This window comes from Pituophis catenifer, unplaced genomic scaffold (genome assembly GCF_029215685.1).
Source record: "Pituophis catenifer annectens isolate HBS135680 unplaced genomic scaffold, rPitCat1.0.hap2 SCAF_3, whole genome shotgun sequence".
Lineage (NCBI taxonomy): Eukaryota > Metazoa > Chordata > Lepidosauria > Squamata > Colubridae > Pituophis > Pituophis catenifer.
The window spans coordinates 163,967,015-163,992,388 of NW_027256883.1; the positions used below are offsets into that span (position 1 = coordinate 163,967,015).

General features: G+C 36.0%; 1 protein-coding gene across 1 annotated transcript in view; it reads right to left on the minus strand.

The window, feature by feature from the left end:
- Positions 1 to 25,374, minus strand: part of FKBP5 (FKBP prolyl isomerase 5) — a 41,763-nt gene that overhangs the window by 5,466 nt on the left and 10,923 nt on the right. Inside the window, exons 2-9 of the mRNA XM_070941454.1 lie at positions 19,351 to 19,477; positions 18,298 to 18,442; positions 14,028 to 14,170; positions 11,828 to 11,942; positions 3,529 to 3,685; positions 2,672 to 2,762; positions 1,728 to 1,811; positions 1,122 to 1,307 (exon numbers count right to left, since the gene is read on the minus strand). Of these exons, the coding sequence (XP_070797555.1) occupies positions 1,122 to 1,307; positions 1,728 to 1,811; positions 2,672 to 2,762; positions 3,529 to 3,685; positions 11,828 to 11,942; positions 14,028 to 14,170; positions 18,298 to 18,442; positions 19,351 to 19,455 (1,026 nt within the window). The 5' untranslated portion in view covers positions 19,456 to 19,477. The remainder of the gene's footprint in view (positions 1 to 1,121; positions 1,308 to 1,727; positions 1,812 to 2,671; positions 2,763 to 3,528; positions 3,686 to 11,827; positions 11,943 to 14,027; positions 14,171 to 18,297; positions 18,443 to 19,350; positions 19,478 to 25,374) is intronic.

The window sequence follows — 25,374 nt, forward strand, 5'->3', positions numbered from 1 at the left end:
CGCTAAACCGGGCATGGGCATGGCCAGCGTATGATGCAGCTGGCCTGCGGGCCACAAATTTGACAGCCCTGATTTAGATTAAAGAGAAGTTTAAAAAGTATCTACTGTAAGCCGTCAGCACAAGACTGGTATGAATAGGATAGAATTTAGCAAGAGAAATTTAAAGTTTTGTGTCTGAGCAGGAAAAATACAAAGCACTTCTACAACATGTGGGAGATTTGACTTAGCAGTAGTATATGAGTGTCCTTGTCAGTCACAAGTTAAATACGAACCCAACAGGGTAATGCATCTGCAATATGGCAAATGCTATCTTGGAATGTGCTAATGGGAACACAGGCTACATCATAGGAAGCAACTGTTCCATTCAAATCTGCTTAGGTCAGCCCCATTTGAAGTACTGTCTCCCGTTCTGATTAGCAAAAAGGACAGTGAGGAACTGAAGTAAGTTCAGCAGAGATCTACCAAGATGACGTAGTCCTCTAAGGAACAATTCAAGCATCTGAGTCTACAGAAAAAAAACTGATGGGCAATGCAATAACAATCTGTAATGGTATGTGGAAATGACCTTGGGGGAGAGGAGGAAAAACCACAGACTAGACAACTGTCAGCTGAGTCTGCAGAAGAAATGGGGACTTGATAAATATCTCAGAAGGGACCTCCCTAGTTTCTTGGACTGTAAAGATGAGGGGTGAGAGATATATTCTGTCAATGTACCCTTACAATAAAGTCAGAGTTAGTATTTCTGGGTGTCTTGTCTGACTACCTCCCAAGGCTGACACAAATCTATATTAAACATTATATTAAATTTTATATAAAATTATATAATGCAAATGTATAAAAATAAATTATAAAGTTGCCCTTAGCTCCCAAAATGCTTCAAAATTATTTTATTTTGTATTTTAATTATATAATACAAATAATTATCCAAGAACTTTAAGAACTTGTCAACTTTTCTATATTTATTAGATATAGAAATATGTATCTATTTGCTTTGTAAAGCTTTTTTTTTACTTATTTCTAGTATATTTAATTATCTGGAGAAAATTAAAAAGATTGAGAAAATACTGAAGTCAAACATCACCAGTGCTTCCCCAACTCCACAAGGATAGATGTGTTTTTACCTTATTGCAGTTCTCAATTGCTGTAGTGTATTCCCGTAGCTTTAAGTAGCACATAGCAAGGTTGAGGAAGGCTGCCAACAATAAAGATTCTGAAGCTTTAGATTCCCTTTCTGATAAGCCATATTCCATTTCTAACCAGGATACAATCTTCCCATACTGAATTACTGCTTGCAAGTACTTGCCTTCCTAAGAATAAGATTAAATGAGGTTAAAGAGGAGTATTACGTTGAAAAGTGGAACATTTATTTCTTAAATGTCGGTTATAATTTGAACAATCAGTAATAGAAGAATGAGGGGAAAAGGGAACATTTCAATAGGAAAGAAATAGGCAAGCTGCAGTTAAGAATTTTAATACAAGAAAGCTGTAACGTCAAATGCCCCTATTTTGGCTACATTATGACAGATCCACATTTACTAGATATCAACTCCTCAGAAGCTCTCCAAATCAATGCTTAGAGACAGTTCTACTTTTAAGAAAGCTGTATATCATTGAAAGGTAAACACAAATGTTAAGAAGGCGAGATTCTCTGAGCAAAAAACTACAGAAGGCTTATCAATAGGAGACAAGTTTTTTAATGTTAGCATTGCTAGAATGCTGACACATACCTTAAAATATACAGTTCCTTTTTCTTTGACAACGGCAGCCTGTTCTAGTTTCTCTTTGGTGTCCATCTCCCAAGATTCTTTGGCCTATAACCAAGTATTTATAACAATAATCAAATACCAGAAAGTGATGTAATGCTGTAAAACTAAACTATACTTCATAATAAGATTTGTTGACTCTTGCTAATTTCAAATTTAGTATTACTTAATCCCAATGAGGAGTCTTTTTAAAACCACTGCAAAAGTTAATAGCAAGCAATGAAATTATTATATATAAAAATATTCAAAATTTTCAATTAAAAATTTATATTTGGCTTTAGAACTTAAGGCAGAGTAAAATTTGAACTAGCCCCATATTGATATCACTGATATTTTCTTTCCAGTCCAAAATATATTCAGCTCCACTTAAATCTGTCCTGAAGACAGAGGAGTTAAAAAATATGAAAGGATAACCCAGAATCATGAAAGAAGTCTATACAATCCTCCTGAGAGTAGACAGATTTCTTTCATTTAAGTTTCCTTCCTGTTAACATTTCCCATTATAGATTGGCATCAATGCTCCACCTTATGTACATCTTGTTCCTTCCCTGTACTTTACAGAGATGGTACATTCTCCATCACCCTAAAAAGGGCACAGCCTGTTCAGCAATTTTGCCCTGCCCTCCTTTCAGTACTGTTTGGCAGGACATGTTTTTTTTTTCTACAACCAGAAAAAGAAGTACAAAAGGAACAAGCCTAGGACAAGTCTTGGACCCCACCCAAAACAATAAAACACACACAAGAACACTGTGATCCTAGCTGACATATCTTTACCAACTTTTGTGACAAACGTGCCGGATGGAGCTGGAAATGGATCTTCCTAAATGTATTCACTGTAGAAAAGTTCCTCTGGGTAAACATCCAATGTGTACAGGATGGTTCGTTATTTGAAGAAATTCCATTCTCACCTTTTCAAAGCTTTTCAATGTAACTTCATATACAAGTTCAGCATTTGGTTCTATGCCAAATACAGGCTTTCCAGCTTCACCAAACCCATATCTAAAACAAAGCATGGGAAAAAATAATAACAGAAATGACTCAGGATAAGGCACATTATTCAGCATTCTGGATATTTACACTCACAGGGAGATAATTGGTTAGCTACATATCAGGTCCTGGAGACAAAACATGGGTTGCCTAGGAAACCAATGTCTGAGTAGCTCATTTGGGGCAAAACACATATATACTATACTGGACTTAATGTTTTCACTTTGTATTCCGACTGGATGCAATTATATATTGTGCATTCTCTTCAATTTTTCATGCACTTGTTATCCTTTAATGTTTTTCAAAATCTTGAAATTACATTAAACAGTGGATATGCAAATGGTAAGAATATTTGAAATAATGGCTTAATTCTATCTATGGTTTATCCTATTTACATTCATGTAACAATCTTACTGTCAGTTACCACCAGCTACCAGCTACGGTGTTAAGTATAAATGAGATCTGTATAAAAGCTATGCAAAAGTAAATTGAGAGCCAGGTTGTTGTAGTGGTTAAATGTATCAGGCTAGAAACTGGGAATTCTAATCTTGCTCTAGGCATGAAATCCACTAATGATTTTGGGCCACTCACTTACTCAGTCTGAAAAGGAACCAGTGGCAAGCCACTTTCAAAAATCTTGCAAAAAACCCCACCCTGTATAGGCTTCTCCAGGTGGATACTGGAAGCCAAGACTTGAGCTAAAGACACCAAATAAATAAATAAGTAAATGGGGGGGGGAGAGAGAACAGACAACAAATACCCCCTCCACATTTCTTACTGTGTTCCTATATGCAAGATACAGTGTTCTCCCCTTTGCATCTTCTCCAGAGCTTTGTCAATTCCAATGGGAATGTCATGGTCTTCCCCTTCTCCAACAGTGAACGCTACATCTCTACAATCAAACATTCTGCCATGACAAAACCCTTTCAATTGAACTGTATGGGAGAGAGAGAAATGTTATGGAATGTAAGGCAGTACCAACATTTCAATATACATTGAACAGCATGATCAAACACATTATTTGTTGGCAGTCTTATCTTCACCATAGCTGGCATAACAGAAGAACTTGGTCCCAAAACAAACTTCAAAATCACATTGTTTTTGACTTTTCCCTATTCCTAAAACAAGTCCATGCTTAAACTGATTGATGTTAACTTTTTTTTTTTAAAAAAACCTAAATTTTATTTACTTATTTATTTATTACATTTATGTGCCACGCATCTCGTCTAGAGGCAACTGTTCTTAGCCTACAGAACTGAAGACAGGTTTACTCATATTGTGGACAGTTCTCTGAGGCAATGATGTGAAGATGGCAGCTCTCAGTATCAGGCAGCAAAATCCTGCCTGAGTTTGAACCCAGACTAGAATTCAATGCTGCAAAAGCTACTAACATTCTGCCCGAACACAAAAAGCGGCCAAATGCCACTGCATTACATTGGCAGGATATAATTTCTTTGGTACTCTGGGGAGAACATGGTGAATTTAGATAGGAGCAAGAACTGAGAGGAGTAATTTGCTTCAAAAGGAAGAGCCAGACAGCTTTATCTTTGTTGCTAGGCAGAGTATTATGTCTCTGTTCTATCAATGTTGTGAACAAGTCACCGATTGTTTACTTTATTATAAGTACTATAGATTGATATTACAATTTATAAATATGTTTATGTTTATTGGACTTTTATACCACCCTTCTCCCGGAGGACTCAGGGTGGTGCACAGCCATATTAAAACACATATAAATTTACAAAATTTAAAACAATTTAAAATCGAATATATAAAAATTTGGCCCACAGATTAAAACAAACATACACCCATTATAAAATTCGTATTAGGCCAGCCCGGCTTGTTGGAACAAAAGGGTCTTCAGGGCACAGCAAAAGGTACGCAGGTCGGGGATGAGCTGGTGAGGGCTGGTGCCCCCACAGAGAAGGCTCTCCCCCTGGGTGTTGCCAGTCAGCATTGTTGGCCGATGGCACCCTGAGCAGCCCTCTCTGTGGGAGCGTATTGGCCAGTGGGAGGCTATCGATGGCAGAAGGCGGTCTCGTATATACCCCGGTTCTAAACCATGGAGCGCTTTAAAGGTGGTGACCAATACCTTGAATCGCACCCGGAAGACCACCAGGAGCCAGTGCAGCTCGCGCAGGAGGGGTGTTACGTGGGTGCGCCGAGTCGCCCCCATAACCACCCGCATGGCCGCATTCTGGACCAGTTGGAGCCTCCGAGCACTCTTCAAGGGGAGCCCCATGTAGAAAGCGTTACAATAGTCCAGACGGGACGGGACGAGGGCATGAGTGACCGTGCGCAGGGCATCCCGGTCCAGAAAGGGACGCAACTGGTGTATCAGGCAAACCTGATAAAAAGCTCCCCTGGCCACAGAATAGTTTCTGTTTTGTTATTTTGTAATGGAACAACAACAAACGACAAGATTTCAGTTCTTAAAGAAAGCTATGTGCAGATTTTAATGGAATAATTCCCTTTGCATTATAGCTCATGAAAGAAAAGAGAATATGTATACATGCTGCCTAAAATATCACTATGAACGTCCATGTATAGTCAGGATAAAAGAAAAACAAATGCAAAATCTTTACAATTACACCTGCTAAGTAACATGAAAGAATAGGTATGCAAGATTTTTTTCTCTCAAAGGTAGATAAAGTGATATTAAGTTGTAGAATGCTCTAAGAATACCAACCCACATAAATATGATCCTAGATATAAAACACAGTTATAAGGTTAGTAACAAGGAATTAAATGGTTGAGAATTCTGGTGTTCACTGATCATTAAAGCTAAGGAGGGTTAGACCTGATTAGAAACTGATTAGAAACTATCATGGAAACATCAAGGCCATAGGCTAGACTGGAAGTCAAAAACAATTCATGGAAGAAGGCAGTTGTAAAATACTTCTGTTATGTTGCCAAAAAAAGAATAATAATAATAATTGGAAGGCATCCAAATAGGGAAGCTAAGCCAGATTGTTGTTGACAGAAGTTATGTATATGTATACGCAAATGTAGGAACTGGCATTTATATGTGTGTGAGAATGACTGACTGGGCATGACCTCTCTCACCAACCCTTTCCATCCTCTTTTGCAATCTCCAAAGCATTCGGTATAATCCATCAATCCCCAAATTGGGAGTGTTAAATTACTCAAATAACATGAATTCTGTATTCATTCTAAGCCAGTAATTGGCTATACAGAAGGGCAAGATGTCTCTCAATGACTGCAAAAGGAAAAGCCCAATGGCATACTGGCATGGCAGATTGTCAACACAGCTTAAAGCCTACATCAAGAAAATATAGTAATTATTAATTTACAGTGTGTTCTACAATGGAAGTACATAAGAATCTTGCAACCACTGGGTTCCTCCAGGTTCGGTCCGGTTCGGCGGAGTCGGTAGCGGTCACGATATGACGTCACCGAACCGGTTCTCCCCCCCGCCCTCCCACCTCCCCACGTTATTCTTACCTTTTATTTGGTCCCACCCCCAATCTATTGCTGCCTCCTGAGTCCCAGCTGATGACTAGAGGGAAAAAAACTGTTTAAACTCTTGCCGCGGGGCTTCAAAGGGCCGTCCTACAGCTGATCAGTGTTAAAAGCAAACAAATGAGTCGGGTCGTAAGTGCGAGGACTGGTCATAAGTGCGAGGACCTTCCAGAAATGACTCTGACCAGCTAGCCATGCCCACCTAGTCACATGACCTCCAGGCCACACCCACAAAATAAGCCACGCCCACAGAACCGGTAGTAAAAAAATTTAGAACCCACCCCTGCTTGCAATCATGTAATGGGCACATTCAAGGTCAGGCCACTATAGGAGACTTACTTATCCATAAAAATGGCTGCCTTGGCCCATCATAAAAAAATCATTTACCAAAATAGGAAGTATGTCCTGCCTCACCTGAGAATATAGGGCGCATTCTACCATTCTATTGGATCTTGGTGGGCACAAATAAATATAATTGAATGATTTACTTATTTTGGCAGCATTTATTTATTTATATTTCATATATCTTAACCATCCATCTCCCTCAAATGGCTCTGGGAGTTATACAATATAATACCATATCTCTAAAAATCATTTAGTAAGCAACATAGACAGAGATGTGATGGAAATCAGAAGAGATGCCTGGGAACATTCCAGAACCCAAGACACCAATTGCCTATCTCTGCACAAATTTTGCTTTAATTTATCACCAAAATCAGGTCACATATGAAGTCTAAACTAGAGATTAGTCTATAGACTAGAATCTGCAAACAAATCTAGAATTGTATTCAGGCAACACTGTTCTAAATGCCTAGCATATTATCAAAAGATTGTTCAATTGCCCATCGTGCAATGTAACGTTTGTATTCACAGTGTATTCCATACTCTTCAACCAAGGAATGCTCAAGACAGTTATCTCACATGAGTAAAAGATTCAGGTCAATCAGCATGGTTTGAATTTAAGTGATGGAGTTTTACTCTGTTCTTTAGTTTACCAATGTCAGAATGTTTCATTATCTTTAACATTACTATTTGAGTGGTCCATGGATTAATTTTACATACACTGAGCATTTTGTCATTTTACATCTTTGTTTACATTACTTACAATGGCCAACCTTTCCCTGACAACTTTGCTAGCTTAAGAAATGCTTTAGGCATTTCATGAAAAAGTTTCTAGTCTAGGAACATTCATAATACAATACTTTTATTTGTCTTTAAGGCACTACAATTTCTTGTATTTGTATTCCGTATAAAAATTAGTTGAACCCTAGTAATTCTTTGCTTCTTCCTTGTAATTTCTAACTCTTGGCCTTCTCATACTGAAGTAATTATTTTGTGTTCTAATAAAAAAAATTGCCAATGCAAATATAAAACAAATATAAAACCAAACAACCTTCTCCTTCTTAAAAGCCTTTTGCACTAAAGCCAACATTACGAATTTTAGGTATCTGTGGATCATCAAGTATGCATATCATGAAAAAATTGAAATGTAGCAAGATGCCAGAAACTTAGCATACAATGCTATAAAATGAAATTGGATGGGAATTCAAAACCACTTTCCACCAGAGATTTTGTTCACATAAACAAAGAGCTCAAGTCCTTTTGAAATGTGAGCTTCATTCCATTATTATTAATACACATTCTACATCTTACATTTTTCTTTCTATTTGACAATCTCTTGAGTGCAATCTCTTATACTACTGTATATCAATAGACAAGTATATTTTTCTGGATGGAAAAACAGAGCAAAAAGCATGTCCATCTAATTCACTATTATCTATATACTGTTTGGTAATATAATAAAGAGAGGATTGCATTGTGGCTCTAAATTCTAGGAACTCTCTTTATGTCTGAGAAACAACACTTTTTGCCACAAAAACTTAAGATCCTTGGAGATATGCTTTTCACTTACCAAGTCCTGTCCTATGACTCTCCAATTGCTTGTAACAATTGTTTGACTTTTGGAAAAATAAACAAAAGGAAATCCAAACAGAATTTTCCTTTTCTTGAGCAATGTGAATCTCCTTTCTCAGTATCTTATCTGAGGCAATATTTAGGTGTTGTATTGTATAATTTCCCTAAAGTATGTTATGAGTGGCCTAAGAGAACATGAAACCTGTCTACAGTGATACACAGAAGATTTGTAGTACTGAAGTTGTTAGTGGCTGTTATCACTGGAGCAAAGGGGTCAAAAATATGATGGCATCACCTTATGTGTTACGGTACTTTTAACTAGTAGACTTGTATCGAAATTAATTATCTCCCTGTACTCTTAGGCAGCATTATTGGATTAGCATCAACACAGAATCTACTGATAGCTCTGAAGGAGTTTCCAAAGATTTTATTATTTTAAAGACAGTTTTATTTTCCTGGTATAGTTTTGAGTATATATTATGTACAACAATTTTCCTGATGTAAAGTATCACTGTATATTATTGTTTTTGTAGAACTTATGCGAGCTGTCCATTGAAATTAAGAGAAAAAGCAAAATATTTTGTATAACTGTAACTGTAACTGAAAATGTCATCTTAATTTAAAAAGTAGTAGCAAAACATAGAAGTTCCATTCTTTGGCATTTAGTGTAAACTTTGAAGCTCTTTTTCCAGATAATAAAATGGGTTCTTGCAATGTTTTGTTAACTTTATAATTTCTACTCAGTATCTTTATCAGGATGTATGAGGTGTGGGGGATGGTGGCTAGAAAAAAGTGTAATGTATAAATTTCAAAATAATTAGCTCATATATAAATATAATATTAGATACATACTAGTTTGAGGGGGTCCCATTCTGTTCTGTGCCAACAAACTTGATCGACTAAATTCACTCATTGATAGAATGATTTTGCATAAATATAGTACAGGAAATACTTCCATAACATGATTATCAAAGCTTACTTAAATACTATCTGAAAGAGATCACTTGGGTTGAATTACACTTGGATTGCACAGTAAGAAATTCCAGCCAGACTAGGGAACATCAGTTCAGCTGTTGAGTTGACTTATTGTTCTCTCTGTGCCTAGAGCAATTTTGTTTTGAAGAGCACAGAACATTGTGTTCTTAATGTGGCTGGCACATGAACTCTGTGCACTGACAGCAATTTGTACAACTTGATTAAAACAGCAGAGGGCTGCATAGTAACTTGAAATGCAAATATCCAAGCACAGTCTGTGTTTTAGGAAGCATAGCAGTGAAATATGCCCTATCATTCAAGTTAATAAGACTGTCTTCATAAATCCTACCCAAAGATTTTAACACAACTACATGTATGTCCTAATTATAGTAACGCCAGGAGTCTTTGAATTAGCTTCCTAGCTAATGCGGGGTTTTACTACAACTCAGCAAAAACACTGTCAGTTAATGATTGTTGTGCAAGTTTAATCGTCTGCTTGTCTTCAAAGTACAGTCAGAACTACTTTTCCGGTTTTCCGCCAACCTACTAAATATTCATATTAAATCAATCAAAACATTTCCACTTCACTATAGTTGACAAGAAAACTGAAATGGGTTCTCAATCCAAAGACTTTTGTCTCCTAGAATAGAGGATAATAACAGAAATATTATTTCTAAATAAATAATATTTATTTAGAAAATTTATATAGCTGCCTACTTGCTCACAGTGACTCTAGGTGGCTTAAAAAACAATAATAACATAGTATAGAAAACAAATAGAAATAATAAAAATCCCCTACCCTGGGCAACAACACACAGCCAAATAAGCCATTTAATGGGCTTCATCCCACTCTGGATTCCCCAGGCTCACAGGCACAATATATTTACTTCCTTTGGAGCATCTTATTTCCATGCCACTCACAATTTATTTTAGGGTTGTTATCATAATTTTTGACAATACAGATACAATCTAAGGTCAGAAGATGTGGAAACAATACTACTTAATAGTATTGAATGGGCAAGCCCTAGAAATGAATGACAGAACAAACAGGGAATCAGAATAGGCACAAATAAAACTCCAGTCTTACAAGGATAACAGCCTACATGATCAGAGAAGGAAGCCAAGGGGAACAGTGCATGGAGGAACAGACAATCAACATCACCTATTTGTTTCCAAGATAAATTGTTTTTTTTTTTTTTTTTTAAAAGCAGAAAGCTAGCAAGGATGTAGAAACACAATGCCTTGCCAGTTGTAGGTCTGTGCACATATAATAAGCTCCAGGGGGTTGATCAGGAGAAACTAAGATACAGAAATAAAGTGCAAATACAGTGAAAAAGGATAAAGATGTGATGGAAGCATCCCACATTCAATCTGACAGTTCTACTGCTGTTACAGAAAAAGGATACCACTCTAAAGGAACACAAAATTATCCTTGAAAATAGGCAAACTCCTTGGGAGATGGACAACTACAGACACCTTCATCTGGCAAGAATATGTCTGTCAGAAACTGGGATTCAGTATTAGAAGCATAGTGTGGTGAGTGTGATGGACAAACAGCCTGTACACGCTGATCCTACAGGTATGAAGCCTGTTGAATATCACATGCCATCTAGATGTTCTAGCATAAAGAATGAAGAACACTACCCTACAGTATCAGTAGATTATTATTCTTCCGCATGTGAATAATATTCTTTATAATTTAGAGAGCAAGTTTATAAAAAGGCAGGCTTTATTTTCCCGATTTTTTTTCCTCACAAGCGGGAGAAGAGAAGCCCTGGGAAACTCCAGCTTGATAAAAAAAAAAGTGTGTTAGGAAATTAGACTAATCTCCACTACTCTGCCTGGATCTTATCTTTTAGTATCTGAAATGATTCAATTGACTTTAGCATCTATTTCCCATGCCTCATCAGTAATAAAGCAAGACGAGGGAGATGAGGTAGTTGTTCTCTCAATTAATGGAAAATAGTAACAGACGGCTGTCCTGTGCTTTTTATTGGTTTATATATATATTTTTTAAAAAAACATTTTTCTTATGTGTAATTGGAATTGCATGCTGCCCAAAGAAATGTGGTTATTGGACATTTCCAAAGAATAGACAAACAAACAATTTAAGATACCTACAAATATGTCTACAATGACTTATGGCCTGGATTATATAATCAGGAACAAAACATATTATAGTAATCTTGCAATCATAATCATAAAGAAACCAAAAAGCCATAAAGGTGGCAATGATAAGAGTGTGAGAATAGCATTTGCAATATTAGAATCTTATTTTCTGAGGAATTCATATTTAGTCTAAAAAAATTCAGAATATATGTAACTTGCCAGTATATGCTTAGTCTCCTGTAGAGACCATTGTAGAATTTAGGTTTGATATAGTGTAGAGTTGTATTCAAAACCACAGGAAGAAAGAACTTGCAACACAATATTATTATTACCGTAACTAGCATGTCATATCAGCGAACTTTTGCCTCAACAGATAATCTCTTTTTAATATTTTAACACATATACACAGAGGAAAAAAGAATCACAAATCAGAAATATTATTCATATATTATGGTGGGGGGAGAAGACACACACAGAGAGAAAGAACAATATTGCCATGGATTCTACTTTTACTATTATAATGTACTTTAATAAGACAGTACAACTGTTCTGTGCAATGACCTCAGTATTTTATATAGGCTGAAGAGGATACTCACTCTGAACAGCTGCTCCTTCATTGGGGTTAGAATATCCTTCACCTTTTTGCTTGATTCTACGAATGATGCCTCCATTATCAAATAAATCCTCCCCTTTGAAATCAAGCAATTCAATCTAGATGAACAAACAAATAGCTCAAACTTTAAATAATGCAACTTCGCATATAAAAGCATATTGATAAAACACAGATATCTAATATCTAAAGACAAAGTTAAATGATGACTCTTCCAGCGAGTCTACTTTCCTCTATATTTATAAGAAAAGGGATATATAAAGTATTTAGTTCAACTGTTGTATCTTTTCAGTAGCAATATTCTGACAGGTTTATCAGGCAATATAACCAGAGTAATCATGGGAATCAGCATTACACCAGACTTTATTAGAGCCAATGATGTGTCAAAGTGAAGTCACTCTAATCTTGAAACATTTTTCTCCCAAATTTAGGATGATTTTTCTTTTTCTTTTTCTTTTGTAATAAGCCCAGCTAAATATCAGCACCTAGTCAAACCTGACTGGTCTTAAAATATTAGAGGAGCTACCAAAAAAAATTCAAGGCTATAGTATAGAACCACCACATTAAAAACAATTGAAAATCACTTCCATATTGTTGCTGAGAAAATCAAACTGTTGATTTAAAGGTGTTTATTTTAACTTTTAAAAAAAAAATTGCACATATTTCACTGATTCTTTATTCACTAAGCCTTTCCCAGGGTTCTGAGCAAAATCAGTGCATTCCTCAGGCTCTGTGCAATGCAGCTTCAGGCATAGGCTTCCACATCCTTTCTCAGTCTGATTATGATTTGGAGTCCCTAATTTTTGGTTTGGTTGTGATTAGGGTTGGTTGTGGTTGGTTTGGTTATGATTTGGTTGCCTAACAGCATTTAAATGATAATATTTGCAACATATACCATATGTTATTTGGTGTGTCAAGAGCATGATCCTTTTCAAGCCTGATACAATTTTACCCCTGCAACATGATGTTTGAAGCATTGCCATTGCCAGACTGTAAAAGATAACTAAGCAGCTCACAATTCTAACATAGAGTAGTTGGGGATATATTTTAGGTCACTCAATTAAACTTCCCACTACTGTAAATTTGTCTCATAGTTTTTATAGGACATTAACAGAAATGTTATAGTTAAATTAAAAAAATCACAAGACTAATGCAAGATAAGAAACTCATAATGTTTGTTCCTGTGAAGGAAACATATTTTTATTGGCAACCCTTTCAACAATTTTGGAAACGTTTTGTGGACTGCAAATAATTTTGTGGCTAGTGTTTTTTATGCTACAAAGTTTGAAAGATAAGAACAGATCAGGTTTTTATTCACTTGTTAGCAATATTTAAAAGATTTATATGGATAGAAAGATAATTTTTTATATCTTTAGTTATAGGATTATGCTTTACAGAAAGTAGTAATTATATGAAAATTTTACCAAAAGTTCTGTAGATTTAAAGCTACCTAGCACGAATAACTGGTTCAAATTACTGTTTTATCCACTGAATGAAAAAATCAGTTTTCTGTTTCTCCATTTTTTAAAGTACCCATTTCATTTCAGAAATTATACTTCTGTTTATGCAACCTAAAAATGCATTTGCCTTCCTTGCAGCCACATCACACTACTGGCTCATATTCAATCTGCAATCAGCTATTGTGCCAAGTTCATTTTTGCAAGTACTGTTATCAAGGCAAGCATTTGGCATTCTATATCTCTGCATTTGATTTTTGTTTCCTTAAGTATTTTGCATGTCTCTCATATTTAATACTGTTATTTTCAAACAACTTACCCCACTTTTCAAGATTATTTTTATTTTTATTTATTTCTTCCAGAGTATTAGCTACCCCACCCAATCTTCTCTCATTTGCAAAAATGATTAAGCATTGCTTCCCCCTTTTCATGCCATATCTTATGTGTAAAACTGGATTGCCTACAGACTTTTACTTTTTAAAAATATATTTATGATTACCTTCTACAAATATATTTTCCCAGAATAAAAAATACAAATGTCTTATTGGAATATTATTGGTTTTATCGTTCACTGCTCCCATATTAACTATTTTAGCAAATAGATATATTAATGATATAAAAGCATAATTTACATAGTTTTTATACATTTATATTTTATTGCAGTTCCTTTAGAACCGTGGAATTTGAATACCTGTAATAAATAAACAAAAAAAAAATTCATAAACTTACCTCAAAAAAGAGGGTTGCATTTGAGGGGATCTTTGGGACACTACCAGCAGAGCCATATGCATATTCTGGCCTACATAGCAAGTGGCAGATCTCTCCTCTCTTCATGGTGGCGACCCCAATATCCCATGCTTTGATAACCTGACCTAACATAAAGAAAATTTCAATTTAATAATTTTGTTCAGTAAGCTTTTCTTGAATCATCTAGAAATATACCAATGTCATGGTCAAATGACAAAATAGGGCACTGTATTAAGCTTTAAACTGTATGTCTCAGTGACTTTTTTATCTGACAGTTTAAATAAACTGGAAAGGGCTTTATTGAAGTGGCACTCAATTCAGCAAGGAAGTTCTGCATAATCATCCAATTCAGACTTTACACTATACTAGAGCTTAGCATGATCTGCAGAAGCTTTTCTGCACTGAAGCCTACAGCTGCTTGTCTTCCACGTATAAAGTGGCTGGAAAGGAAGACAATTTAGGAAACGTTTTTCAGGGTTTCAACTCCTTCCTGCACTTTGGTCATAATGACATCCACGTATTCTGTTCTGTCCTCACTACACATATTCTATCCAGACTATGGTCAATGTGATCTCTGATTAGGTATTTCCTCCTTCTTTCTGCTCTCACCCATGCCATGAAAGCAAGCGTCATTACTTTTCCTTCTCTGGGCATGGCTTTTGAGGACAGGTGAAGGCCCCCCTTGCCTGTCCCAGTTTTACATTTCTATTACTTAGGCTAGAAAAGGATACTTGGCAGAATTCTTGTCAATTCTGCCTAATTGAATTGCACTGGTCCTCTGCTAAACCTGTTTAAACAATAGTATTTTTTTTAAAAAAGGCACAGCCAACATTTCAATGTTCTACTACTGAACCTGAAGAAAAGGCATTTCTTGGCAGGCAGCCCAGTACAAAATGGCAGGCAGAGGTGGGGGTGGAGGAGGGCATAGTGCCCATCAGAATAAAGGATAGCCAATTGCAAAAGAGGCATTTGTGTAAGTCAAAGTGAAGCACAGTAAAAAGAATAGGCTGTTAGGCTTATTGCAGGGGAGAAAAACAATTACTTTTGATGGAAAGCAGAGGAAGTCAGGTAAGGTCACCTTCCTAGGAGCCTAAAATGGCTAAAAAAATGGGATCTATTTTTGCCTTACCAAGGGGTGGGTAATCTCTATTCTAATTGGGCCAAGCAAGAAGTGATAAGAGCAGATCAGCTCTTAATTTCAAATGTTCATCTTTCTTTTAAGCATGTGACACCATGCTGGCACATGGTGTCAGCACTTCAAGGTAGAGCAGACTACAAAACGAAAGGTATACAGGCCAATAAAACTTTCATTATAAGGATATAGTAACAGAATCTTGCCAGTCTGAATGAGCCCCCCCCGCCCCCGCCCTCCCATTTGTCAGAACTTGGGTGTCTTGTCTGAGTCATCTTCTCAGGCTACAAATCTACCCTGGAGTCAGCTTTATTTTATCTGACCACTGATTTGGTAATGGCTCTTTCTACTATCCCTCAAGATCATTCCCTTATCCCATATATATGACCTTTGCTTATGAAATCAATACCCTACTTCATCCAAATATAGGAAAATGTTTTGTAATGTACCAGCAATGATTAAATGATTTAAAAAAAAAACAAAACTAAACTTGTGTAAAAACTGCCAATCTTATAGTGTAAATTTTAAATATAGTTTCATGGCTCAATGGAATTCCACCACTGGAGAATGGTAATCCATTCACTTTCTAAGGCAGAAATGTGTATTACAAAATGTATATGCTAGAAAGTCAAGTACATAATAAATATACAACTTTTATCAAGCCTTTGTATATTTGCCAAAATCAAAGATCTCATTGCAGTTAAAAGAAATTCAGCTTAAATACTTTTGAATTATCTACTGATGGAGACTTCTTCACAGGACATAATCACACATAAAAATGGCTTTAAAATTAAAGAATGCAGAACTTAGTATTACTGCTTTTGTTTAAACTTAATAGGCAAAAAAAATCAGTCAAAAGGTTATATACATTGCCAATTATAAATGACAAAAACTTATGCTGTTACAAGAGATTTGTTAGTGTTTGTGTTTATTATTACAGATGTACCTTACTATTTACCTGAATATTATTTTTTTTAAAAAAATGAAAACCTACCACAGCTAAAGTTTTCTTATAGTGCTTAAGCAGATTTTTTTTTAAAAAAACCCTGCAATTAATAACTATGTTGTTTTATTACACTTTGACACATCAGAAAAAGAAAGAGGAAGACTTCAATGGAACTGCAACCTGATAATCTGAAAGCATCCCCAGTGTCCAGGAATTAGGGCAGAATCATTTTCACATGAATAGAAATAGCAAGATGCCATCCTCTTTTTTTGCCCAGGTTCTCCTTCCATGTTCAAAATCTGCTCCAGAGCAGGTTTTGTTAATGAACGAATGAATGACAGGCTGAAATAAATTCCATTCTGATAGTGGAAACCATTGTAGCTGATAAACATCCCATCCATTCTACTTTTAAAACCTACTGTTTTACTCTTAAAATTTAAGAAATATTTGAACGTATTTCTTTAAAATGTTCGTTTCTTTCCATTGTTGAACACATTTTCAGTTAGGTACATTAACAGTAGAAGGTCTGATGAAAATCTCTAGAAGTACTACAGGTCAAAATAAATCCTGAGAAAGATTTTAGGCAGTTGATTTTATTCAAATGACAGCTAAATGTGCTCCGATGCTTAGAGGGCCATTTGACAAAAATCATTGTAAAGCAGCTTTATACATAGGTTGAACCAGTGGTGGGATTCAAATTTTTTTACTACTGGTTCTGTGGGCATGGCTTGGTGGGCATGGCGTGGCTTGGCTTGGCTTTGTGGGCGTGGCAGAAGGATACTGTAAAATCTCATTCCCTCCCCACTCCAGGGGAAGGTTACTGCAAAATCCCCATTTCCTCCCAATCAGCTGGTACTCGGGAGGCAGAGAATAGATGGAGGCGGGGCCAGTCAGAAGTGGTATTTACCGGTTCTCCGAACTACTCAAAATTTCCGCTACCAGTTCTCCAGAACTAGTCAGAACCTGCTGAATACCACCTCTGGGTTGAACAATGAACTTCTCTTCCTTCACAGTTCTGCAATCATGCTGCTTGGCAGCTATGCAAAATTCCTCAGATGAGAGAGAATCTTACTCTGTCAGAATTGTAAGCTCCGCCTTTTTAAAAAAAACCAAATGAAAAAGATATAGTACTGTCACTAGCCAAAGTATTTTTCCACAGTCAAAATAAACAGTAACATTCTGTTTCATGTAATGTATGTTTGTTTATTAAACTATTTCAGATTGTAACTGATGGGAAAGGCAGAGACAAAACAGAAAAGCATATATATATAACTAGCATGTCAGGAAGAAAGGTCAGGCATTTGATTCCCCACCCATAATCAGTAACAGATCACATGAGGCCACTGATCATGTAAATTTTATTCACATCTGAAAACTCCAGGCTTGCTTTAAAAGTATTTATAAATCTACAAGAAGCTGGCCACTGAACAATGGGTGGATGAAGATTTCACCATCTGATAATTCTTAATGTTTACAAACAAAGCAAGTGTTGTGTTAGCCTTGATGGTAAACTGGAAATTTAGTCCCTGCCTGGAAAAAGAAGGGAATGAGCATATATGTTTTGCAAGAATGATACACGACTAGTTCATGCTTGCACAAAAACATTAGAAAACATCTTTTTCAATTAAATATGGCAACATACTTTCTGAATTATAGAAGTGATGGTGCAGCAGTATATCCCATTTTCACAACAACTACTGAAGGAAAATCTACCCTACAAATCTGAACTATTAGAGCAAAAGTAAATTGGTATATAATTTCATTCCAGAAAATAAGAAGCTGAACATTATAAATGCACATACAAAAATTTTTCCCCTAAAAGGCCCCTAATCTTATGACAGAAATATAATTTTCAAGTCTTCTAGATTGTGATGGGTAATTGTAAGAGTTAAACCATTTTGTAATGTTTGCATCTTCAATGCAGCCAAAAATACCATTGCAAGTTAAGGTCAGCGTTTTATAGCAATATTATGAAGAAAAAAAATACAGAGTGCCTGATTTGCCCGGTAGTGACAGATCCATATACTTGCTAATTCAAAGTTTTCTCTGTTTGTTCTTATAGTCTTTCTGAAAACAGGATTATATACAAATATATTGTAATTTTGTTGGGAAAAAAAACCCCATTCATATGCCTAAAGCTCTCTTTACCTTTCTCCACCTTTTCCACTCTTTACCTTTGCCCAGGCTGAAGATAAATGGCTCATTCCTGTCACGGCTGGAATCGAACTTTTTTCCATTGGCCAATTTTCCTTTGTAATGGACATAAACTTTGTCTCCAATCATAGGAGATTCATCCTTATTTCCTGGTCTCTTCACAATCTAGAATTAGGATATGAAAACAGGTAAGTTAAGAGATGTTTAGCAATTGATCAGTTCTAAACTTTCTTCAATATTATCCAAATGCATTTCATAATTTACATCGATTCATCACAAAAGATAGATGAAAAACAATAATAGATGAAAAACTATAATCAGAATATAAGTGCATATGGACCACATCCCATAAAATTCTTTGACTTCCAATTTTGCTCCTTTATAATGACACAACTGGTCCTTAATTGTACAATTTAGGATTGATACACACAATACAAAGATTACTCCAAGGAGTGTCCAATTCCTGGCCAATCATGATCCATAATAAGAACTTAATGATAAACAAAAACTTGGTGAACAATACATCAGCACACATTACAAGTAACTATAAAAATGAATCTCTCAAATATATGGGGGATTTGATAGTTGTTTCATTCAATGTAGAGAATGCTACAAAATGCTATTTATTAAGAAACTTCCAATTTTGCTGTAGTATCCAAACTGGTTCTTTTATTTTACACTATATTCAACTACAATATCAATTAAAGGTCTAAAAAGCCCAGGTAGTTTGACCACAAAATACTGAAAAGTCATATGCAGTCCTCTATGTCATTGTGGCTTCTACATCTAGCTAAATCCCCCTTTTCACATTTATCACAAGATTAAATTTGAACTGTAAAGTTACTGAAATACATATTTTTCAGGAGCTAGTTTTTAATTCCTCTGGAAACACTCAAAATGGTACAAATGTGTTATACGTATCCCACTTTTTTTGCTTATGTTAAACTTACTACAGACAAGCACTGCATTATTATAATGGAGATGGGATAGGGAAAGTGTGCTGCCCATTTGAATTGGGATGTTTCCAAACTGTTATGCTTGGGAAAGAACATTAATTTCTCCTACAATCTCACCTTCAGAACTCCTCGATCTTTATTTGGTGTTATATCTTCACCTTGTTCAGCAAGAGTTGCTGCTTGGACCTCGCCTTCCTTCTTTGTAGCCTCATCAGTTGTCATGGTCTCATTTCATAGGCAAAGCCTTTGCAAACAAATACAAATTTAAATGAATTATGATAAACTGCCTTATTAAACGTTACTCCAAATGCTGCCATCTATTACTTGACAATTTCTCCATATGTTAATAATAAATGAATATAAACAGTAGAAATCATTAAAAAATTAATACATGGCTGGAGACTAGCAGGAGAAAATCAGATTCTGGGATGGAAAAAAGAATGGATTCAAGGAGCAGGTAGAAGGAGGAGGGATATATCCTGGATCAGGAGGTAAGGCTGATGATAGAAAAAAGAGCAACAAAGTGAACAGGCAGCAAAATGGGTAGAATGGGAGTGGGTAGAAAATAAGATGGGGGTGGGTGGGATTTATGACAGGGAGAAAATGCAGCCAAACAAGATAGAAAAGGGGTGGGGGGGAGAGAAGGAAGCAGGAATACTTTGTGAGGTGATGGAGGAAGAAGAGAAAAAAACCTTCTCAGGTAGATATTGTTTAATGGTATTAGAGGTATCATTGCAGGATGTAAGCTGTTCCAAGTACAATAAAGCTGCCTTTTGCAATTGACTGATGGTGATTTTGTCAATTCCAGTGGTGTTCAAGTGCTGCCCCACTTGGATTGCATCCAAGGATTGCATCCAAGGCACCTATTACTATTGGCAATATTTTTGCTTCTTTTTACCATAGTCCTTCAACTTCTATTTGCAGGTATTTGAATTTTATGGTTTTCTCCAATTCTTTCTTCTATTCTACTATCTCCATGTATTGCACATCCACTATCCAGACTTTTTTGTCTTTCTTATTTATTATTATTACAATACAATACTGTATTTATAAGTTTTATTTTCCCTGCCCAGGATCTCTAGAGCTAGACAATTCATAAATGTTAACCAATAAAGAAAAAATATTAAAATAACTCAGCTGCACAAAAAGGGAGTTTGGAAAAATCAAATACAATTTTGTTATAGAAAGCAATATTAGACATGTGTTTTAAGTGGAGAATCATGCCTGATCGTTAATAAAAAAAAGACAGATAATTGCCCAGGCACATATTATTGACCATCTGTAGTTATCATTTCAACTCAACTAAAGAAAAATATGTTCAGAAAAGCTGAAGAACACAATTCTAGCATTTTAATTGTTCCAAATCTGTTATTTGAAAAACATAACCCAGCACATTAGTAGAAGACACCGAAAATATTGACAATCATTTAATATTTTATTTTTTTCCAGATTGAGATGACTGACAAACAATACACGCTAGCAAAATGAAGTATCCATCTGTGCTACTATGATCATAACTCAGAATTTGAAATACTAAAGCATTAGGCCACTTTTTTTCCTGAATCATATTCTATAATAGAAGTCACAGATGAAGAATCTTTTTTTCTTGTCTGTATAGCACTTGCCTATAAAGTCACCAAGTCACCAAGAATCGGACATGACTAAATGGTTAAAACAACAAACAACATGATAGGTTATATTTTAGTATCCAGGCATGTGGTTTCTTATGCTTCCTGCCAGCTTCCCAGAGGTAAAGTAAATGGGGAAGCCTGCAGGAAGTCAAAAGTTCCTCCCACTCTGATTTTTTGCCCATCCATGAACACTATGTTTATCTATTTAGAAGGGAAAATGCTGATCCGGTGGATAATGTGTATCAAATCTGGTTTAAAAATAGAATTGATGCCTTTTTAACACTATCATATTTTTCACTGAATATGATTATATTTATATTATTTTGTTTCCACATTCAGTCCAATAAAAATTGAATGTAAAAAGGACATGAACATCACTGAACATTAATCTTGAACTATGGGGGGGGGGAGGGGGGAGAGGGAGGGAGGGAGGGAGGGAGGGAGGGAGGGAGGGAGAGAGAGAGAGAGAGAGAGAGAGAGAGAGAGAGAGAGAGAATAGTAAGAAATACAGAGAGAGAAAGAAGAGGGAGGAAGGGAAGGATTGCTTGATTTAATAAATGCAGAACAATGCTAGTAGGATCCATGAGAAGAAGAAGCTAAAGGGTAAAAGTGCCTAAGGACACTGATAATTACTAAAAACAAGAGAAATTAAAAACCTAATTACAAATACTTTCAATGAAGAAAAAATAAAAGACAGCTATCTCAAAAAATCTCAGCGAAATTCTGAAAGCAAGGATATCTTTTTTGTTTAAATGTTAAGTAGTAGAAAAGAGGACAGATCATCAAAGAAGAAATACACAGAAAAGGAACAGTAAAAACAATGTCATAAAAGTTCAAAATGAGCCAAAACTGGCCAACAAGGTTAAGAATTGAGAAAGGATTCTTCACGTATGTTTAAAATAAAGAGAAAATAAAAGAATAAAAGTACAGTACCAGCTGCTCATGAACATGGCAAGATGCTAACAGATAACAGAGAGAAAGCAGAGCTATTTTATGCTTACTTTGTTTCAATCTTCCACAATAATAGGAAGATATTTTGCCAGGGAACTTGAAAAGCAAGATGAAGAGATAAGACTGAAGTCCAAAATTGGCAGAAGCATAGTCAGAGGATATCTATTTATTTTAAAAGAATTCAAATCTTCATTCCAAGAGATTAGAATGCAAATCTGGTGATGGTCAAGTTAAAACCTTACATATCATTAAGATTATCTTGAAGTACCAAATGACTGGAGAGGGCAGATACTACTCTATCTTCAAAAAGAGGAGCAAGCAAATTTCAGGGATTTAGAAAACAGTAGTCTCAAAAGTCAGGAAGACTCTAGTCTAGACTAGCTCATGGAGTTTAATAAATATACTAAACATCTTGAAAACTAGGTGATAATTATCAGAAATCAGCATGGATTTGTCAAGATTAGGATTACCACATATATGCACAAACATCTGGAAAACCACTATGTACAGTAAATGGATAGAAAAAATAATTTATCCAGTGGTTGTCCAGGCTTTTGCAATCCAGATATAGAATCCTAAATCAAGAACAATTCTTGCCAGATTAACATTTTATTTTTTTATTGTAAAATTTCTTTATTGGATAATGGGAACGCTACAGCTATAACATAACTTGATTTCAATAAAACATTTGCCAAAATACCCTCAAGGCATTCCAATAAATTAGCTACTTAAGTATGGGCTGGATTGCATGTTTTACTACCATTTCATTTTGCATAACTTTTTCTGTGTAGTTCAGAACTTTTCTTTAACATTATTTCTTATTCTGGATCCACTATATAGGAAAGTTCGGTTCTAGTCCCACATAGTCCTCACAAGACAACACCTAAGACTTATAAAAGATTAAAAGATTTGGGCAGCTCTACACTTAAAGGGAAAGAAGAAAAGAAAATATGATAGCATTCTTCATGGGGCTCCCCTTGAAAAGCACCCGGAGGCTCCAACTGGTCCAGAATGTAGCCGCGCGGGTGATTATGGGCGCAACTCGTTGCACCCATGTAACACCTCTCCTACGCGAGCTGCACTGGCTCCCGGTGGTCTTCCAGGTGCGATTCAAGGTGTTAGTTATCACTTTTAAAGCGCTCCATGGCTTAGGACCTGGGTACCTATGAGACCGTCTTTTGCCACCAATAGCCTCCCACCGACCAGTTCGTTCTCACAGGGAGGGACTACTCAGGGTACCGTGAGTCAAATTATGCCGACTGGTGACTCCCAGGGGGAGGGCCTTCTCTGTGAGGGCTCCAACCCTTTGGAATGAACTGCCCCCTGAGATATGAAATATCCCTGATCTCCGTGCTTTCCACTGTGCCCTCAAAACCCTGATGTTCCAACAGGCGGGGCTAAACATATGAACACGTGAATGTTTTTAAAATGTTATCTAATTTTAGGTTCTATTTAATTGGGCCAAACTATGTTATAATAATAATTTTAATTAGCAATTTTATGATGTTTGTGTATCTATATTTTTCTTGACTGTACACCGCCTTGAGTCCTACGGGAGAAAGGCGGTATAGAAATATAATAATAATAATAATAATAATAATAATAATAATAATAATAATAATAATAATAATAATTCAAATAGCTGAAAAGATAGCATACATAAAATGGTCAAATCTTCCTCTTTCATTCTAATCTGCAGAAGATGGAATAATGAATTTAAGTTATAGAAAAGCATTCCAGGTGAAGGTTAGAAAAAAACTTCCTAACAATACATACGTACATAGCCATGTCATGCCACTCTGACTCATGGAAAGTAACATTGTGCAAATTACAGATAGAAAGTAAGAAATAGAAAGCAAAAGAAATTAAAGATGTAAGATAAGCAAAAGGAAATTTTAATTACTGTAAATCCAGTTTGCATAAATGCTTGAACCATTTTTTTGCTTCCATCTCATCCATACATAGATTTCTATACTACCTTTTCTCAATTTCTCATCTTTTTTTCAGGATTTCATTTGACCGACAGCACCCTGAGGAGTCCCTCTCTGTGGGAGTGTACTGGCCGGTAGGAGGCTATCGGTATCAGAAGGCGATCTCGTAAGTACCCAGGTCCTAAGCCATGGAGCGCTCTAAAGATGGTAACCAACACCTTGAATCGCACCCGGAAGTCACTTTTTTCAGTAGTTGTAACATACTAAATGAACTGTTGTAAATCGAGGATTATCTGTATCACATTTCTATCATAAATACAAATAGCCAAGACATAAACGAACAAGTTAAGAAAGTGCTCTTAGTCCCTCATATATGCATACACATATGATTTGGCCTGAATTATGAATAAAGCACAGAGACATGTTCCAGGTCATTATGGGAGCGGCAACTGGAAGAACTAGCCCTGCCCATTACTGGGTACAGTGTAAGAAAAGCCAGTGTAAGAAAAGCCAGAAGCATGTATATATTGTCAATACATGTTTTGAATATGTTGTCTGCTACTTGAGTCAGTTTTTGTGCCAGAATTCAACTGAAGTCAAATTTCTCCGTGTTGTACATTACTTGGAAGTTATAAATGATAAATCAATGTATGTTCCAACTATCTGGAATATCAGCTAGATCTGCAATAGAATGGATTCATTTTTTATTTAATTTCCATCTGAATGGCTTATGTCAGTTCTTAAATGAAACAGAAAAAAAATTGGAAAGGAATACTGATGCATTGTGTATCAAGTATGGGGAATGAATCCAATGCAGTTTTAAACTTTTAACCTAGAGGCGTCACTTTAATTGAAAGCAATTTTACTAAAGTATGTGGAATGAGTTTATATACTATATGTATCTTCTAGCTGGTGAGTTAGTAGACTGGAGGCAGCTGAGGTTTACAGATGTGATTTATTTGTCCAATGGTTGTCCAATGGTTCAACTTGTCCTGGACTAATTGATTGTTTTACGATCATTAATACTCAGCAACTCCTGGGAATGAATACTTTATGGCTGTAAATAACTTCTGTCTGTTGTAAAACAACATGCTGGCTGCCCTTAATCACATGACCACATTTTGAGTGCTTGGCATCGTATGTACATTTATCACAAGTTGCCAAGTGCCCTTTGAGCATGTGATCACCTTTAAAGTCTTCTCTACTGGCTTCCCCAGAAAGTCCACAAGGAAGCTGGTAGGAAAGGTTCCAAGTGGAAGGAACATTGGATCTGAGGTCCATTCCCCCAGTGCGCTGAGGGATTTTCCCTCTCCTTTATACAGGGAGAGAAATCTTGTCACATGATGGAGGAAGGGTCCTCAAACCTGGTGAAAACATTAGCCAATGACAACATTCTGAGGCTTTCAGAATGCTCAGATTCGCTATCATTTTCTCTTCTGGAGAAAACCATTGATTTTGCTCGTCTGGAAATCTTGAGAAACAGACCTCAAATTTGGCAAAAACGCTAACAAATACCAATATTTTGGAAGACTTAAAGAGTTGCGTTTACTAGTGTTTTCCCCTCACAAATGCATTCTAAACCTTTCAGAATGATGGCATTTGTTAGTGTCGTAAGACTTCAAATTTGG